This window comes from Geotrypetes seraphini, chromosome 10 (genome assembly GCF_902459505.1).
Source record: "Geotrypetes seraphini chromosome 10, aGeoSer1.1, whole genome shotgun sequence".
In the NCBI taxonomy this organism is placed as follows: domain Eukaryota; kingdom Metazoa; phylum Chordata; class Amphibia; order Gymnophiona; family Dermophiidae; genus Geotrypetes; species Geotrypetes seraphini.
In genome coordinates, this window is record NC_047093.1 from 21,530,974 (window position 1) to 21,547,776 (window position 16,803).

General features: G+C 45.0%; 1 protein-coding gene across 1 annotated transcript; it reads right to left on the reverse strand.

The window, feature by feature from the left end:
- Positions 1-12,961: 12,961 nt before the first annotated feature.
- Positions 12,962-14,934, reverse strand: NOG (noggin). The gene is made up of 2 exons (XM_033961512.1): positions 14,508-14,934; positions 12,962-14,383 (listed from the first exon to the last, which is right to left on the reverse strand). The coding sequence occupies exon 2, from the start codon at positions 14,164-14,166 to the stop codon at positions 13,516-13,518; it is 651 nt and encodes a 216-aa protein (XP_033817403.1). The 5' UTR covers positions 14,167-14,383; positions 14,508-14,934; the 3' UTR covers positions 12,962-13,515.
- Positions 14,935-16,803: the final 1,869 nt, after the last annotated feature.

A 16,803-nucleotide genomic window follows, 5' to 3' on the forward strand; every position in this document is an offset into this window, starting at 1 on the left:
TTGTATTGTATTCATTTTGTCAAATATTTCACATTATAATTTGAATATATGTGTGTGTGTGTATGTATGTATGTTCCAGCATAACTCTTCAATGCATGGACAGATTTCAACCAAACTTGACATACACATTACTTACTATCTGAGGACAAACACTGTGGGGTGGGAAGGGGGGGGGATATGTAAAAATGATTGAAAATGACAGATTTTAGTATCTACCCCATAGTGTTTTCAGGCTCACAGATGAATACTCAGCATAACTCTGAAACGCATGGAGAGATTTCAACCAAACTTGGTACACATATGACTTACTATCTGGGGAAAAATATTGTGCAGGTGGGATGGGGTAAAATACTGTGGGGGTGGGAAGGGGGTGATATGTTAAAATTATCAAAAGCAACAGATATTAATGTCCAACCCATAGTTTTCGGGCTCGCAGAGATGAATACCGACACTCCCGATGCCGTTTAAGTCTAAGTTCAGCCCCATAGAGAGGGACATTCCTTTGGGACATGTGGAGGGTAGGGGGTTGGGACATGGGGGTGGGGCATATGGGACATGTGGGGGGGGGGTAACGTGGGGGGTGGGACATGTGGGACATAGTGGGGTGGGACATGTAGGGGGGTTGGACATTTTGGGATAAATAAATATCCGGGCAACGCCGGGTAATCAGCTAGTAAATATATAAAATCGGATGTATGTATGTTCCAGCATAACTCTGGAACGCATGGAGAGATTTCAACCAAACTTGATATACATATCACTTACTATCTAGGAAAAAAATACGGTGGGGGTGGGAAGGGGGTAACATGTAAAAATTCTCAGAAACGACAGATTTTACTGTTTTCGGCCTTGCTGAGATGATTTTCAAGCATTACTTTGAAACGCATGGAGAGATTTCAAGCAAACTTGGTATACATATCACTTACTATCTGGGAAAAAAATACAGTGAGGGTGGGAAGGGGGTGACTTGTAAAAATTATCGAAAAAAAAAAAAAGATGATTGGGATAAATAAATATCCGGGGAATCAGTTAGTAATTAAATAAAACATCATGGTTTTGAAAAGATAAGCAAGATTTAATGGGATCAATTTGAGTTATATTACCCGGTTGGCAGTCTGAAGAGCCCTTAAACCTGCTGCATTGTCTTCTATGTTGATTTATTACAAGATACTGAGTAGCCGTCAATCAGTTATTGTGGATGAGTTGTCAATATCATGGCTATTCCGAAATGACAGGACCTCCCTCTCCATCGCGTCTCCAGCACCAGCTGACCTGCACTGGGAATCAAACTCAAGTCTCTCCACCTGAGTTACAAGGCTGATTCCTTGATGACGAAGACACCCGGCATCTCTTTGTCCCCCCTGGCCTGGAGTGAAGCTTGGACCTATTATCAGACTGGAATTTATTTTATTTTTAATTAATTTTTAATTTATAACAATTTATTGAAGGAATCAAATAAATATACAGTAATATAATACAAAAAGATATTCATTAGAATTAGATTCACAATTATAATTTTTCCATACATATTTCTATCATTCCTCCAAAATATATTTCCATATGACCTATTTCATTCCTCTATACACCCCCTGTTCCTTTCCCCCCCTTCCCCCTCCCCCCCATTCTTTTATTTCCAATTATAACATTGTAATGAAGGAATTAAGCAAATATACAATTCAAGTATTTCCATACAAATTACTATCATCCCCTATTCCCTCCCCTCCCCTCCCCTGGAATTAACTACTATTTTTATTTTTAATGTAGTCTTTGTTTTCATCCTCACGTATCTTATTTCTATCTTTCCTATCTTCAATGGAGTTCCTTTCATTAATTAATTATTTGCCTTGTAAAACGCTTAGGTCTGTGATATATAAATCTTATTACACAAAAGCATAAACATTTTACTTAATATCCTTTTTTTTTCATGTTGTTGATGTTGTTTTTACTTTAATCCTATATTCTTAGCTATGCTGCTCCTTGCAGCCTCAGCTTTTTTCCTTCCCCAAGCCACAGGGGTTGAGTTCTTCATTAACGGGGACGCATTAAAAGAAGTCAAATAGCGATGTCTGAAAGATGACTTACGTTTGGTTCATAGTCATTTGTGCGCAAGACAATCGCGTGCAGACAAACGTGCCCGGTCAGACGCGTGTAAGTCTTTATAGCGCAAGACAAGCGCTGAGTTGTCTTGCGCTGAGTTGTCTTGCACTCAGTTGTCTTCGCGCAATGGTCCGCACACTTTTCTCTTGCGCACATTTGACTTGCCACCCTTACGTTCAAGTATGAGGACGATATCTTGTTATAATTCCATCATGCTTTTCATACTTTGCAGCAGCCTGGAAGTCTTAGAAGTCTACAAAATGTGTTAATTATCGCAACTGTATAAAATCCAAGTAAAGATTATACCCTGTATGTGTATTTTCTCCAGATACCTATCTATATAATAAAACCGTAGGCGACGCATGCGCAGTCTTATCGGCGTGCTTCCGTGATCCGTATGTCCGTGGCCGCCAAGACTGCAGCATGCCCTGCGCTTACTACGGCCCCACGCGAAGCTGACAAATTCCAACTACCCCCTCCTCTCCCGCAACAACCACTACCGCTCATACTCTCCTGCAGGAAAAAAAAACTCACTGCTTGCTCACACATTCAAAACAAAATTGACTACGGCGCTGCAGAAGTCAGCTCTTTGCAACGGCCCCACACTCGCGGTCTCGCTGGGGTTTTTCGCGGTGGCGGCTCCTCTTGCGTCCGGCCCTGTGTACTTACTAGACTCCCCCCTTCCCGCAAAAAACGTTACCGCTCCTGTTCAAAGCGGCCTGCTGAGGTTCGCGGCCGGCTGTAACGAACCTCGCAGGCCGCTCTCCACATGGTAGCACGTTCCCTCTGACGTAATCGCGTCTGAGGGAACATGCTACCAAGTTGGAGAGCGGCCTGCGAGGTTCGTTACAGCCAGCCGCGAACCTCAGCAGGCCGCTTTGAACAGGAGGAACTGCCACCACGGGGATCGTGAGAAGAGCCGCCGAAAAAAAAACCTTCAGCCACAGCAGGCCAGCACGCTGGAAAGGAAGTGGGAGGGGCCGAACGGAGCAGGGCAGCTCACGGTAAGAGAAGGGAATGGGGTGTGGGGGAAAATGCTTCTACTGCTTCAGCAGGGACCTGGAGGGGAAGGGAAATACCGCTGCTGCTTCTGCAAAGGAAAGTGGGGGAGGGGGGGAAGAGAAGGGAATGGGGTGGTGGTGGGGGGAAATGCTGCTACTACTACACAGGGATTTGGAGGGGAAGGGAAATATCACTGCTGCTTCTGCAAAGGAAAGTGGGGGGGGGGGGGAGGGGAGAGACAGAAAAAAATACAGACAGACAAAGGAGGCTAGGGAAAAATTGCAGGAGGGAGAGAGACAGAAAGAAAGGAAGAAAGAGACAGGAGCAGGGAGAGAGACATAAATAAAGACAGACAGCCAGTCATATATTCTAGGACCCCGTTAATGTAACGGGCTTAAACACTAGTATAGGTATAATTACTGTTCTCTAATGGACACTTCCTGATGTGCAACCTACATGGTCTTATGAAGCAATCGAAGCTAAGAGTTTGTGGTAGGCTTATGTCTTACATACCATGCCTGGTGAGGCAAGAACAGTCACCTAGCAAATGAGGTAAAATCTGTTTTACCCCCCTGAAATTCCAGGTTCTAAGGCTGCCTGACAGTGCCTCCTTTAGAGAGGTTGCTGAGCTCGAGCGCCACTCTCTGGTTCCTGCCTCAGCTCCTCCCCTCCCAGGTAGCAGCGTACAGGAAACAAGGAGAGAGGGGTGATGTTGGAATGGAATAGCAAAAAGGCCAGAGTTACTCTCCTCCCTAATCCAGCCCTTCACCACTGAAAGCAGAGGGCAGGGCAAAGGAGTGGAGGTTAGAAGGTATAAAGCGGAGAAAAGCTCCCCTGCGTCCCAACCCAACCACTCTCCTCTGCTCATTCTACCCTTTCTCCGCACAATGAAGGTGCTGCCTTTTGCCTCGGGACCAACCAGCGGAAACAAGAGATGACTGACTTGATTAAAACGGTAAGGAACAAGGCGAGAAGACCCGACATTCCACAGAAGAAGGAGCAATCCAAAGAAAACCAGACTGTGGATAACACAATGTTCTTGACTTTCCTTTTATTTCTTCAAATGCGTTTTCAAACAAAATAAAACTTGTCCACATGGATCATATATTGAGGTGAAACGAACCCGACACGGGCCGTGTTTCGGCTAAAAGCCTTCCTCAAGGGTCCGATGGGAAATGATGTACGTATAAGATTGTGGAGGTAGCTTTCCAAATCTTGAAACAAGTCTTGAAAAAGCAAATCGTGGTCCATCTAACCCAGTATCCTGTTACCACAGTGGCTAGTCCAGTACACAAGTACTGGGCAAAAGCTATCCAGACAAGAGTAGAGAAAAACATCTGGCAGCAGCTGCCTCAGCACTATAATTGATAAGTAGGAGTAGTAGTCATAGGGTCAATAGACAAAGATCTGGGTAGGACCAGCCTCTGCCTAGAAAGATACTGGTGAGAGAGATATTTGGCAGCACTAACTGCATAGTGCCACCATTTAAAGACTGACACGGGAAAAAAATTTGTCCCCATCCCTTCACCGTGAGCTCCATTCCCGTCCCCGTCCCATCACCACAAGCTCAGTTCCCATCCCCGCATATATTCCCCACCAAAGTGTTCAGCGTCTGTTCCTCTCCACCCCCCTTCACCCGGCCCAGCAGCCCCCTCCCTCCCTTCCTTCCCCTTACCTTCACTGGCCTATTTTAATTTTCATCTTAACAAGCCGCCGGAGCCTTGAAGTTGCTTGCGGCTGCTGGAAAGTCCTCCTCTGATGCAACCGGAAACAGGAAGTTGTGTCAGAGGAGGACTTTCCGGCGGCAGCACGCGACTTCAAGGCTCTGGCGGCTTGTTGAGATGAAAATTAAAGTAAGCCAGAGAAGGGAAGGAGGGAGGGAGATGCCCGGACCGCAATTGGAAGGAAGGAGGGAGGGGGCTGCTAGACCGCGCGATCTTCAGCATGATCCTCAGTTAGCTGCGGGGACGAGGCCATTCACCGCTCCACAGGGCTGTGAATGGCCTTCTCTCCGTCCCTGGGGTGACTATTTTTTCCATCCCCGTTTTGGTGGGTTACCCGCGGCTACCTGCCAGAGGGAGGAAGGAAAGGTGAGTAGTGGAGTCCCTCAGGGTTCGGTGCTGGAGCCGATCCTGTTCAATATGTTTGTGAGTGACATTGCTGAAGGGTTAGAAGGAAAAGTGTGCCTTTTTGCAGATGATACCAAGATTTGTAACAGAGTAGACACCGAAGAGGGAGTGGAAAATATGAAAAAGGATCTGCAAAAGTTAGAGGAATGGTCTAATGCCTGGCAACTAAAATTCAATGCAGAGTAATGCATTTGGGGATTAATAATCAGAAGAAACCATATATGCTGGGAGGTGAGAGGCTGATATGCATGGATGGGGAGAGGGACCTTGGGGTTATAGTGTCCGAAGATCTAAAGGTGAAAAAACAGTGTGACAAGGTGGTGGCTGCTGCCAGAAGGGTGCTGGGCTGCATAAAGAGAGGCGTAGCTAGTAGAAGGAAGAAGGTGTTGATGCCCCTGTACAGGTCATTGGTAAGGCCCCACTTGGAGTATTGTGTTCAGTTTTGGAGACCGTATCTGGCGAAAGACGTAAGAAGATTTGAGGCGGTCCAGAGGAGGGCGACAAAAATGATAGGAGGCTTGCGCCAGAAGACGTATGAGGAGAGACTGGAAGCCCTGAATATGTATACCCTAGAGGAAAGGAGGGACAGGGGAGATATGATTCAGACGTTCAAATACTTGAAGAACAAAATCTTTTCCAGAGAAAGGAAAATGGTAAAATCAGAAGACATAATATGAGGTTGAGGGGTGGTAGATTCAAGAGCAATGTTAGGAAATTCTACTTTAAGGAGAGGGTGGTGGATGCCTGGAATGCGCTCCCGAGAGAGGTGATGGAGAGGAAAACTGTGACTGATTTCAAAGAAGCGTGGGATGAACACAGAGGATTTAGAATCAGAAAATAATATTAAATATTGAACTAAGGCCAGTACTGGGCAGACTTGCACGGTCTGTCTCTGTATATGGCCTTTTGGGGGAGGATGAGTTGGGGAGGGTTTCAATGGGAGGGGAGGGTGTAGATGGGCTGGAGTAGGTTTTGACGGAGATTTTGGCAGTTGGAACCCAAGCACAGTACCAGGTAGAGCTTCAGATTCTTGCCCAGAAATAGCTAAGAAAAAAAAATTTAAATTGAATCAGGTTGGGCAGACTGGATGCACCATTCGGGTCTTTATCTACCGTCATCTACTATGTTAGGAATATGAGAGGAGTGAGGGGTAGGTGGAGACCCCAAGAGAGTTCTGTGGGGGAGGGGCATTTTAGAAAGAGAACCAGTGGTGACAGTAATCATAGCTTTTGGGTAGGGGGGGGCCATATTTTCCTTTCTTTTTCTTTGTTTCATTTTAAAAGAAATTGATTACCCAATATTCAGGCAGTGGCAAGCAGCCCTTTGACTGCTAGCGTTCAATCCAGATATCCAGTGCCAGGCCGTTTCCGGCGACTGGCGTTGAATATCCAGGTGTTTCAATGCTGGCTAGCGTATGGCCGGTTAAGGCGATATTTAGACATAACTGGCCATGACTTAGTAGGCAAAGATAGGCCTGCTTTTTATGTGGCTTTATTTGCCTGCTAAGCCTGAACACTTAAGTTTTGAATATTGGGATTTAAGCAGCCACATCCTCAGAATGCCCAAACGTTGATGGCTTTTTTTTTTTTTTTTGAACTAACCAGGCATTTTCAGCAGTGATAGGCAGTTAAATGCCACAGAAAATGATCAAGTAGCCACCGAGATACAAGTCAGCTGCCAGTCCCAGTTGGTTAACTCATTCTAAATATTGGCAGGACAATAACCAAAAGACCGAATTAATAGTAATCATAATAAAGAAATCAAATTTAGAAATATTCAGTTCATACCCCAACTTTTGATCCATTAATTCATTTTTAATTCAAATTTGCGCCACATAGAGATTCTTGACAGTTGAATTTCCAAGGATATCAGAGCATCTCGAGACCCCTTGTATATTTTTAAAGCTGCCCCGCTATTGGCTGACACTGAGGTTTTTTTTGTTGTTTTTTTTTCTTTTGGTTAGTCTGTGATCACCAGCAGACAGCTTTCCTTGCTTAGCTTCCTATAGGGAAAGAACATTCTTGTCTTAAGGTTTAGTGATGTAGGTTTTAAACAGAAACTCAAATGAACATTGTCATAAGCCTGTGCAAATTCCAGTACTAAAGAGAAAAAGCAATACATAATGAAATGCACACGTATCCTGCTTAATTTAAAAAGGAATCATAAAAATCATGTAGGGGACAGTCGTCACGTGTCTTTTTCTCAATATTCTTCTGTGCACTTTTAAAATCCGAGCTTTCATCTTACAAAATAATGCCAAAAATAAACTAGCAAACCACAAACACCTCGAATCCTTGGCATTACAGGGTCAGACTTGGCTTGTACCTGGTTGGTGACCGCCAGGGAATACCAACTGGCCAAGGAAACCAGGATATATAATCAAGCAGTATAATGCACTGCATGCACAAGAAGACAGCAGAAAAAGACAGACACACTTATAGAGTGATGGCAGCATGGCTCATGCAAAGGCAGATAACTCTGGGCATAGTTAGCAATGCATAAGAACAGCCTTACTGGGTCAGACCCATGGTCCATCAAGCCCAGTAGCCCGTTCTCACGGTGGCCAATCCAGGTCACTAGTACCTGGCCAAAACCCAAGTTGTAGCAATATTCCATGCTACTAATACAGGGTTTCCCCCTTGTCTTTCTCAATAACAGACTTTGGACTTTTCCTCCAGGAACTTGTCCAAACCTTTCTTACAACCAGCTACACTATCCGCTCTTACCACATCCTCTGGCAACGCGTTCCAGAGCTTAATTATTCTCTGAGCGAAAAAAATTTCCTCCTATTGGTTTTAAAAGTATTTCCCTGTAATTTCATCGCGTGTCCCCTAGTCTTTGTCATTTTTGATGGAGTGAAAAATCGATCCACTTGTACCCGTTCTACTCCACTCAGGATTTTGTAGACTTCAGTCCTATCTCCCCTCAGCCGTCTCTTTTCCAAGCTGAAGAGCCCTAACTGTTTTAATCTTTCCTCATACGAGAGGTGTTCCATTCCCTTTATCATCTTGGTCACTCTTCTTTGACCCTTTTCTAGGCTACTATTAAGACATGCACAAGTCCCATTTTATGCAATGAGATCTAGTAACTCATAGCTGGGGTTAACTGTAAAATAACAGATCTTAATGGCAGCCCACATTGATAATTTCCCCCCTTTAATTAAATAATCAAAATCACACCTAAACCTATACATAATAAAAGTAAGCCAAGTAGAGGACAATCAAGCCATTGTGATGTCACCGATGAGGCTGGCTCTTAGACATTGGTGGAGTGAGGCATTATGACATCACAATACTAGCTCTAGTTACCAGAGACTGAAACTTTTTATACCAAGATAAGGCTGCCAACTGGATCCAGATTCACAGGGCAGAGCTGATCCAGTCCTGGGTTTTACCCCAGTGCATGCTGAAACTTGTAGTCTTGCTTTTCTTAGGCAATCCAATGCAGAAATAAGAACTACCAAGTCCTTGCATGCAATGGACTAAACCCAGAACTAGATCAACCCTATCCTGCGAATGTGGATCTAAGTGGCAGTCTTACACTAGGGTGGAAGTTATCAATGTGGGTTACTATTAATACATGCTATTTTACCACTAGAGTGTGCTATGTTATGTAATGAGACCTAGTTATTAAAAACTGGGGTTAACCTATCACACATTGACACCTCTTCCCTCCTTAATTAAAGAAAAAAAAGGAAATGTCTACAGAAATCTCACTGAACATAATTTAATTTATTATAAGATTATCCAGCAAATTCTCTTGATGTATAGATGTACTAAAAGTGAGCCAAATATAGGGCAGTCAAGCCATTGTGACATCACTGATGAGGCAGTGGTGGAATGAGGCATTATGACATCACAATCTCAGCTCTGGTTACCAAAGAATGAAACTCTTCACACCAAAGGGGAAAATCATAAATATGGGTTACAGTTAAGACATTTTACCACTAACATATGCAGAAGTTAGTTATTGGAAATTTTGTAGAATGTTGAAAAACACTGTTATATGACAGATTGTAAAGTTAGTATTTTTAGTTAAACATTGTAAGGACATCTTTTTATCCAAGGAATTGTATTTTCCCATAGAATTATTATGGCTTCTTTTTGCAGTAAATCACATTGAACTAGATTTGCAGTAAATCACATTGTATTAGATTTTAGCACATTTTATGCAATTAGACTTATCCCCCTTCCCCCTTTTACTCAGCCACAGTAGAGGTTTCTAGCATGGCCTCGAACGCTAAATGCTCTGACGCTGCTCCAATGCTCATAGAATTCCTAGGAGCATCAGAGCATTTATCCCCTCTTTTATAAAGCTGTGCCAGCATTTTTAGCGCCGGCCGCCGCGGTAACAGCTCCGACGCTCGTAGAATTCCTAGGAGCGTCTGAGCTGTTACCACCGTGGTGCTAAAAACGCTAGCACGGCTTTGCAAAGGAGGGGCTTAGCGATCCAGGCCACAGTAGAAACCTCCACTCCGGCATAGCAAAAGAGGGCCTTAATTACGAATAACTGTGGTTAACAGTAAAATAGCACATATTAATGGAAGCCCATACTAATGTCTCCCATAAATGTGGAACAAAAACAACATAAAATTCCATCAGGATGTCATAAGCTGTGTTAAAAAAAAAAAAAAAAGATTTTCCTTAAATCAGCTGCAGTTCATCTACAATTGTCTGGGTTCTCCAACTGTCCCGTTTTCACATTTACATAAGGAAGCTACAGTGGTCCCACAGTACATCAAATGACTGGCCACCATCACTTAACACAGATTGGATCATAAATTATAAGCAAGGACTTTGGAGCCCATGCTTTGCTTTAGTTATGAGGTGGGCTCTTCCTCAAAAGTGGACACTCTTTTCTGGATATTGTGTGCTTCTGCGAACCATTACTGGTGTTTGCCTGCACGTGCATGTACCATTGAAAAAAAAAAATAATAGCATACTTTCGTTGCAAAAAATGCACACTTTGGATAGCTCCTTGGGAAAACCCCAACAAACCAAAGCGAAATAGTCCCAGAAACAACATAGGAAACCAAACTAAACATTTTTATGGCTGCCCACTGCTATCAAAAGGAGCAACGGTGCAGGGCTTCTAACAATTGCCTTTGTAGATAAATATAGGCGAAAGGAACCGCTTTCACTTCAATTCAGTGACATTCTCAACCTCTGGGTAAAGTTTGTTGACATTCTGATCTTTGGCTGCAGCCCCGGTGTGAAATGTCTCTGATCACATGATTCCTGTGTTTACTGGTCAAAGAAAACCCTCGCTTTGAGCTTTTCAAATAAACATTTGCAAAGTGAAACTTCTCTGTATATATATATATATATATATATATATATATAAGAAAATAGTGGCCACAGGCAGGAACGATTTTGCATAAATTCATGGGTGATGAATGGCCGATTTTAATAATCTGGGGATTGGTCAGAACCTAACAAATATACAGGGTAATTGCAGTTCATAAATCTAACCATCTCAATATCCTTTCTTCTTAAATTACATTTCTTTTGCCTGGAGTCTTAAAGGAACGGACATTAGGAATATTTTAAATGTGATCATCCATCCAGCGTGTCTCTAGGCGCCATGCAGATTAAATGGAAGAACCATAAGATGGGAGTCTTAAATGTTTAATCCTTTCACAATTAATCCTCAGACAGTCTTGGGGGCAGGGTGCCTTCTTAGGGACCAATAATGCGGCTTCCCCCCCCCTTTCACCAAGGTAATGAATACCCTAAATGTCCCAAGATCTGATTTAAAGGGGGTAAGAGAGCTATTGAAGAGAGAAGGGGGCGAACAGCCAGCAAGCCTCTAGTGAAAAGTCTGAGCCACACAAAGCAGAAAAGACTTTCAATCAGATCGCACGAGTTTTAAATAATTAGCGGAATACTTGGGATGCCAAGAGAAATATAGGAACCGTCTGCCCTGTCAGAGAGCTTGGAAAACCACGTGGAGAGTTCCTATTTGTAGCTGGTATCTTTTTTGGGGGATGGGTGTGTGGCGCAGGGGTTAGAACCGTCAGAGCTACAGCCTCCGCACTCTGAGGCTGTGGGTTCAAATCCCTCGCTGCTCCTTGTGACCCTGGGCAAGTCACTTCATCCCCTCATCGCCCCAGGTACACTAGATAGAGTTTGAGCCCACCAGGACAGATAGGGGATTATGATAAAGTACCTGTATAAGGAATTAAAAAAAATAAACTAAAGCTCGAGCCTTAGGCATTTAAACGTCAAGTTCCTCATCTAGGTCAAAAAGTCTGGGACCTGGAGTTAACGGTATTTCTCTTCCCCGCCCTTGCTGGACCCAGATCGCCAGCAGGGGCCAAGAACTGGTGTGAAAAATGGAAGTTTAAGAGACCCCTCTATAAACTCAGGAATTGGGGATAGGGAGGTCAAAGGTGTGACCGCTTGTCCCCTTGTGCTGCATCCTTTTTTTTTTTTTTGTGAATTAAACCTCTACTCAGATCTGTCAGAAAAGTTGTTGAAAAGGGATCAGGCAAGGTGCCAGCTTTGCAGTAAAACCAGGATAGGAGCAGACTAGCTCTGGTGAGGAATCTTTTATTGCACATCACGTCAATTGATATGATCAATTGCAGTTGTCCTGATAACAGTGTAATTACATACAAGATAAGAAGACAGAGAATTTACAAGTGGGTGGGGTGAGGTTAACAGGCTGTACAAAATGCAATCTTTCTACTGACACCTCCTGGGCAGAATCAACTAGATATCGGCCTGCAAGCAAACCTCTTGAAAGGGTAGGGGCAGTTTAGTGGGGTGGGGGTGGGGGTGATTAAATCTTTCTCTCTTACAACGCAGTGATAGTCGGGCACCTGTAAAAATGAGGCCAGAAGTTCTGCCAAGTGGACTTTAGGCGCGGAAAGGGTTAATCGTGTCTTTGAAGTATATAAAAAAGAGACTGCCCCGAATTAAGATGAAGTGGGATAACGTGTCAACCACTGAAAAAAAAAAAAAAAAATTCAAAGACGGAGCTCAAAGGGGTCAAGTTTCTGCTGCGTCTGGCTACAATGGTAGGTGTGAAAGACACGTGTCCTATTGTCAGGCCGCAGCAAACCGTGTGTACATTTGCATTCTACACATCCCCCTCCTCCCTCAGGACAGGCGATTTCAGGGGGGGGGGAAGGGCTCCCAGATACACTGCATGGAAATTTGGAGATTCGAGAAAAGAGCCGAAAGCAGCGTGCATGCAACCTCCCACCAACCTAGCTTTTATTCTGGGGAAGGGGTAAAAAGCGGACTTCACGGATCTGAACTGAACGTCCTTAAAAATCTGAGGTCCGTGCCACTTTTAGTCTCAGCCTAGGTTATGGCTCCGACAGACCTCTGTGACACTTTAGCTCTGAAGGATCCTAATGCTTTTCCCTCCCCTAGGCTGAGACTAAAAGTGGCAGAGACCTCAGGGCAAAAGTTTTGCCACTTTTAGTCTCAGCCTAGGGAGGGAAAAGCGTTAGGATCCATCAGAGCTAAAGTGTCACAGAGGTCTCGCAGAAGCCATAACCTAGGCTGAGACTTAAAAGTGTGCCACGCTTTACTCTGATTCGAAAATGCAACCAATCCCAGTAAACCTGAAACAAGATTAGGCTCCGGGCCTGGGAGTTTGTTCTGCACAACCAAGACCCCAAGTTTATTGTATATCCGGACATGCTGGGTCCAGACAGGGTGAAAAAAAAAAAAACAGAAAGCGGACGAGCTCACAGTTGAGTCAATGAAACATACAGAAAAAAAAACAACAAACCATCGGAACAGCCCACAAGGGACGTGGAAACGGAGCTGAAATACAAGGGGGTTATCATCTTTTAGTGGTTCACTTTAATTTTTGCACTGCACGTTACTAGGCGGATATAAAGAATAAATAGCGGATACTCTTATCGTCCATGATTCGTCTGTCCGTTTTGTTCTCTGTATTTACAATAACAGCAAAATAACATCATACTTTATGCTTTCTTGAGGTCCAGAACGCCACACACTTTCCGAAGAATGGAAAATAGCTTTAAAGTCTTATCCTTATAAAAGTTTTTTTTTTGTTTAAAAAAACACTTCGCAAGGCGAAGAGCTCTGGAATATAAATATACAGGTAGAATTAGCAAGGACTGGAATAATAGTCTTGAAAGTACAGTAAATGCTATTGATTTAACGAATAATACTGATCTTTTAATAACAATTTCAACTGGTACCATATATACACACACAGAGACATTCTTACACACGAGAGTGCAATGCACACAACCACCAATAAAGCTCAGTCTTTGCAGAAAAGTCGGTGCTTAGTTCGGGGCTTAGCAGGAACATTTGCACTCGGCTATGATCGGATACTGGATGGGGATCCAAGTGCACCTCTGGCCCCCTCTGCGCTGGCACCTCCATCTCAGGATCGTCAAATGCACCGACCTGGCCGGCTTGCAGACCATCCCTTCGGGCACCGAGCAGGAGCGCCGGCCGTAGCAGCTGCCCACCTTGACGTAGCGGGGCCAGAACCGGCTGCCCAGGTCGTTCCAGGCGTAGAGGACGGGGCAGAAGGTCTGCGACCACAGCCACAGCTGCAGCTTCCTCTTGAGCTTTTTGCTCAGTCTCTGCTTCTTGCCCTGCGGTCCCTCGTCAAACTCCAGCCCCTTGATCTCCCCGGGCATGGCCCCGGTGGGCCTCTGCCGGAGCAGCAGGTCCAGCTCCCCCAGGTCCTCCGGCCCGTGCCGGTCGTCGGGCAGCGCGACGGCCATCAGGCCGGGGTCGAAGTGGCCGCCCAGGAGGCTCCGCAGCAGGGTCTCGTTCAGATCCTTCTCCTTGGGGTCAAAGACGGGATCCGGATGCTCGATGAGATCCACCAGGGGCAGATTGTCACTGGGAGCTGGGCGGATGTGGAGGTAATGCTGGCAAGCCCCTTCCTGCAGCCTGAGCCCCAGGAGAACCAGCAGGGCATAAAGAGTCACCATGCTGCCTCGCCCCAAGGCGCTCAAGCGCGCCTAAAAGCCATCGAGAGAGCTTGTCCGAGAATAGCCGGCAGGATCAACGCAGCGCAACTTCGTCGGCTTCCAGGGTCCCTCCGACGCGCGTCTCCTCCCTTCAGGCTCCAAAGGGCTATTGGCGTCTCTACATTTTCTTCGGTTTCGCCACCATCTCTATGGAAACCGCAGACCCTCGCCCAATGTACTAAGAAAGCAAAGAAAAAAAAAAGTTCTTATTATTGTTATCTTGCGATTTCAGGCTTTCTCACTGCTGCTGGAAGAGACTTGGGGGGGGGGGGGGGGAGGTTTCCCCGCTCTGCGTCGCCCACCTTGTGCTTTGACTGCAGATCGCCGGAGAAAATCACTGTCCTCGGTGGCTCTCCGTGCAATTCTCAGAGGATCTCTGTCTCATAGCTGCGGAGGGGGGGGGGGGTGTCTCTTACTTCGGACCGATCTCGCGGAAACAGCTGCCCGTGCACATGTTCCCCCCCTTCGCTACCGCTGGACGCCAAAGTGAGAGCCACCTGGGTCCTGGGATTTATTTGCCCGGCTCCACGCTGCCGTGATGTAATTCATACTAGGCACTCTTGTTGGCTTGGGGCCAGAGCCTCCTGACACCTCCCTCTCCCTGAGTGGAGGACCTGCGGGGGCGCGTCCTCCGTCGCCCTCTCCCCGGGCTCCTTCTTGCAGGCAACGGGGCGCCCTCTACTGGCCGCAGAGCGCCTGAGCCACGGGGATGACGTGCCCTGAAGTCGTTTCAGCCAGTTCCGGACTCACAAACGTGCGCTTTGTTCTGTGCCCCTGAAATAAGGTTTGTCTAACCGTAACAGATGGATGTTCATTGGTTAAAAATAACATTTTTACATTTCAAAATTTTTTTTTTTAAATGCTGGCATCGCACCTTTCATTCTAGGGTAGGGGGGGGGGGTGGAATAGGAAGGATGATTTTAATATGTGTTAAATTAATTGAACTGTATTTCTGTTTAAAATTCATTTATTATAATGTTGTAATAATATTAAAACAATGATATGGGGGATGGGGGTTAGAGGATAAGGGGGGGGGGTCAGAAATTGAGGGAATATACTGAGAGTTGTAATAGGTAATTTGAAAAATTTATTTTGAAGGAATGATAAACATTTATTAGAAGTTAATATGGTAAATTTAAATGTAATGACTATTTTACTGTATTCTAGTTTTATGTATTTATTGCATTTCTTTAATAAAATGTTATAATGCTGGCATGACTGTCCCAGTAGGCTCACAATCTATCTAATGTACCTGGGGCAATGGGGGGGGGGGGTTAAGTAACTTGCCCAGGGTCATAAGGAGCAGCAGCATGGATTTGAACCCACAACCTCAGGGTGACGAGGTTGTAGCTTTAACCGCTGCACCACTCTAGACATCAAAATATAGTAAAAGTGAGCCAAGTAAAGGACAATCAAGCCATTGTGACATCACTGATTTGGTGGAATGAGGCATTATGACATCACAGTACCAGCTCTGGTTATCAGAGGCTGAAGCTTTTCACACTGTTTACTTATTCAATGTTCTATACTGTTATCTCAGGGGAGCTCAGAATGGTGGTACATGAACTTATTCCAGTCCTCAAGCATTTTTTCCCCTGTCTGCCCTGGTGGGCTCATATACTTGTGGCAATGAGGGGATTAAGTGACGTGCCCAGGGTCACAAGGAGCAGCATGGGTTTGAACCCAGACCCTCAGGGTGCTGAGGCTGTAGCTTCAACCACTGTGCCACACTCATAACAGAACACCTCTGCCCCGTCTTTATAGATACAGATTAAACAAAATTCCTGCATCTAGAAAGAGGGCAAATCTCAAAGCCCGTGGTCGTGACAGCATCGCATCATAGTTGGTTTGGTTTTTTTGGGGAGGGGGAGGGGGGTTGTAAAACAGTTGTCTTCCGAAACATGCAAGGAAATTTGATTCAAAACTCTTTACCGCCACACGTCTCTTTCTGTAGAACAATTTCAATAAAGGAAAGACTGAAGATTCTGAGGCCCGTAATAGCTGTCTTTTTTTCTCCTTTCATTTTTTCCCCCCAGTCCCCCCAGTCACCTAGATAAAAAGATCATTACAACTCCACTCAATATTTTCATAAAGTATATGGGTATTTGTCTCGGACCAGGAGTTGTACATTCGTCTGCTGATAAACTGTTTATCTTAGCTTTTGTAAGGGCGCCTCTCCAAATGCCTGGCGGAGACAGGTCCCTGGGTGTTTGTCTTTTAGTGGGTATTTATACCTCCCCCTAGCTCTATATATCATGGAAGGTGGACTCCATGTCTGTCTCAGCAAATCATCCACACACACACACACACACACAGTCCGCTTTTGCAGTAAACTCATTCACATTTAGGCAACAGAGCTTCTTGGCTTCTGCTCCTTGACCGTAGAAACCCCACAGACTGAAAATCTACAACAGGAAAAAAAAAGCCCAAGCTCAGCCTCCAGTCTCCACCCCCCCCTCTTTTTGCTTCTCAATGGATACCTTGCCTGCCAAAATATTAAACACACAGGAATAGCGTGGAGAAAATTTCAGTATAGCTGTAGCTGTTTAAAGTGCTTCACAGTTTGCAGACAGATCCATCATGGGATAGTGGAAGTAA

Excerpts from the sequence above, each read along its gene's own strand:
- NOG (XM_033961512.1), bottom strand. The coding sequence starts at position 14,166 with ATGGTGACTCTTTATGCCCTGCTGGTTCTCCTGGGGCTCAGGCTGCAG.